At 51.0% G+C, this 2,500-nt stretch overlaps 1 protein-coding gene across 1 annotated transcript in view; it reads left to right on the top strand.

The window, feature by feature from the left end:
• The window catches only part of foxp4 (forkhead box P4), a gene marked incomplete at its 3' end in the record, with an annotated part of 69,192 nt that overhangs the window by 48,222 nt on the left and 18,470 nt on the right, over positions 1-2,500 (top strand). The window contains 1 exon segment of the mRNA XM_062545242.1: positions 1,594-1,681. Coding sequence (XP_062401226.1) covers positions 1,594-1,681 — 88 coding nt within the window.

Consider the following 2,500-nt stretch of genomic DNA (forward strand, 5'->3'; position numbering starts at 1 on the left):
GGGGTGAGCAAGCAAGCCTATGTTTGTGTCAGGCAGATGGAAAGAGAAGGTGTGTGTGTGTGTGTGTGTGTGTGTGTGTGGTGTACGGTGCCAGTATTGGATAGCCCTGCCAAGCTTATGTGTAAAGGCCACATAGAGGCTTTGCTGCGCATTAAGTTGCATAAACTAACACACACACACACACACACACACGCACACACACACACACACACACACACACACACACACTGACCCACCGTCCAGCAGTCCCTCTGGCCGCCTCTTTCATGTGTCCGGAGGCGTCTTTATGCGCTGGTGGCGGAAGGGAAGTTTATGTGGCGACGCTGGAAGTGTTCCATTGTGCAGCTTCCTCATCAAGAGGAGTAACAAGTATCCCACAGGACCGCAGATACACACACACACACACACACACACACACACACACACAGAGACACACACACACACACATGCATAGACACACACACACACACACACACACACACACACACACACACACATATACACACACACACATGCATAGACACAGACACACGCGCGCACACACACACACACACACACAGACAGACAGATACACTCCCTGCGGATGAGAAAACAAATAAGAGTGTGTGTGTCGGCATGGTTTGATGTGGACGTTTATTTATGTGAAGTCATTATTGGCCGACATTGAATAAATGGATTTGGGATGCCTGTGCAACCTCAGCTGTGTGGGGGTGTGTGAGTGTGTCTGTGTGTGTCTATGCATGTAAGTGTGTGTGTGTGTGTGTGTGTGTGAGTGCGCGCATGCGAGCGCATCCACCTATGTGTGGGTGTTTAAGTGTGCATGGGCTTTCCTGGGTGTGTGTGTGTGTGTGCGTGTGTGTGCACATCCATGTTTTTGTTTGCATATGTGACTGTGTGTTGTGGATATCTGTATGTGTGTGTGTTTGTGTGTGTTTGTGTTTGTTTGTGTGTTGGTGTGTTGTCAGGGAGCAGTGGTCATGCTGTGGTCCCCAGGAGTGTGTTTTCACAGGCGTCTAGGCGTGTGTGTGTGTGTGTGTGTGTGTGTGTGTGTGTGTGTGTGTGTGTGTGTGTGTGTGTTTATATGTGTAAACAGGTTCCAGTCGGCCGGCGATGCCACAAGACTCTGCTCTGCTCCAGCGAGACCTCTCCCTAAAGGCCTTAACATAGAGACACACACACACACACACACACACACACACACACACACACGGCGCTGTCAGTGGTGCGGTGAGCTGTACATGAAAACACGGCGAGAGTGTTTACACACTGAGACGGAGACGTAGACACACACACACACACACACACATGCTTCTGCAGACGACCGTGTCTGGTGTTGATATCACTTTATTTGTGGCTAACGCTATTCCCTGTGTTTTTCCCTCTTCTCCTCCATCCCTTCTTCTCTATCCCTCTCTCTCTCTATCCTTCTCCCTCTCTCTCTCTCTCTCTATCCCTCTCTCTCTATCCCTCTCCCTCTCTCTCTCTCTCTCTCTCTCTCTCTCTCTCTCTCTCTCTCTCTCTCTCTCTCTCTCTCTCTCTCTCTCTCTCTCTCTCTCTCTCTCTCTCTCTCTCTCTCTATCCCTCTCTCCTCAGGCATCTGAACAGTGAGCATGCTCTTGATGACCGCAGCACAGCCCAGTGCCGAGTGCAGATGCAGGTGGTGCAACAACTCGAGATACAGGTGAGATACGCACACACACACACACACACACACACACACACACACACACACATACACACACACACACACAGAGTTCCCGACTGGAGACTGCAGTCCTTGTGCTGTGGCCATCTCTGAGTGGACTCAGGTGCAGCATCTGTCTGACAGACACACACACACACACACACACACACACACACACACACACACACACACACACACACACCCTTGCTAATGCTCATATCATGTACAAGCCTATGGATGTCACACACACACACACACACACACACACACACACTTTCTTTCTCCCCATTCTCCTGTCATGATGCAGAGTGGGACTGTATGGACTCACACACACACACACACACCCCCACACACACACACACTCACGCTCACACCCCCTGGTGTCATGGTGGCAAGTGGGAGCCTATGGAGGTCTCATATACGCACACGCACACACACACACACACACACACACACACACTGGTGTCATGGTTCGAGTGGGAGCCTATGGAAGACACACACACACACACACACACACACACACACACACACACACACTGGAGTGGTGGTGTGAGTGGGAGCGTATGAAGTCACTGGAGCCTGTAATGTAGGGAGCCTCTGCAGCACAGGGAGTGGAGGAACCAGAGGACGACAGCCCCCAATTATGAAGCTGCACAGCCTATCACACACACACACACACACACACACACACACACACACACACACACACCCCTAATGAGACCCACCATATGCGCGTGAGCATGTGATGGGGTGGGTGGCATTCATGTACATGTCCCCTATTTTAATATCTCCCTTCATGGCCCCTTTACACTCATG

Source organism: Sardina pilchardus, chromosome 9, assembly GCF_963854185.1.
Source record: "Sardina pilchardus chromosome 9, fSarPil1.1, whole genome shotgun sequence".
Lineage (NCBI taxonomy): Eukaryota > Metazoa > Chordata > Actinopteri > Clupeiformes > Clupeidae > Sardina > Sardina pilchardus.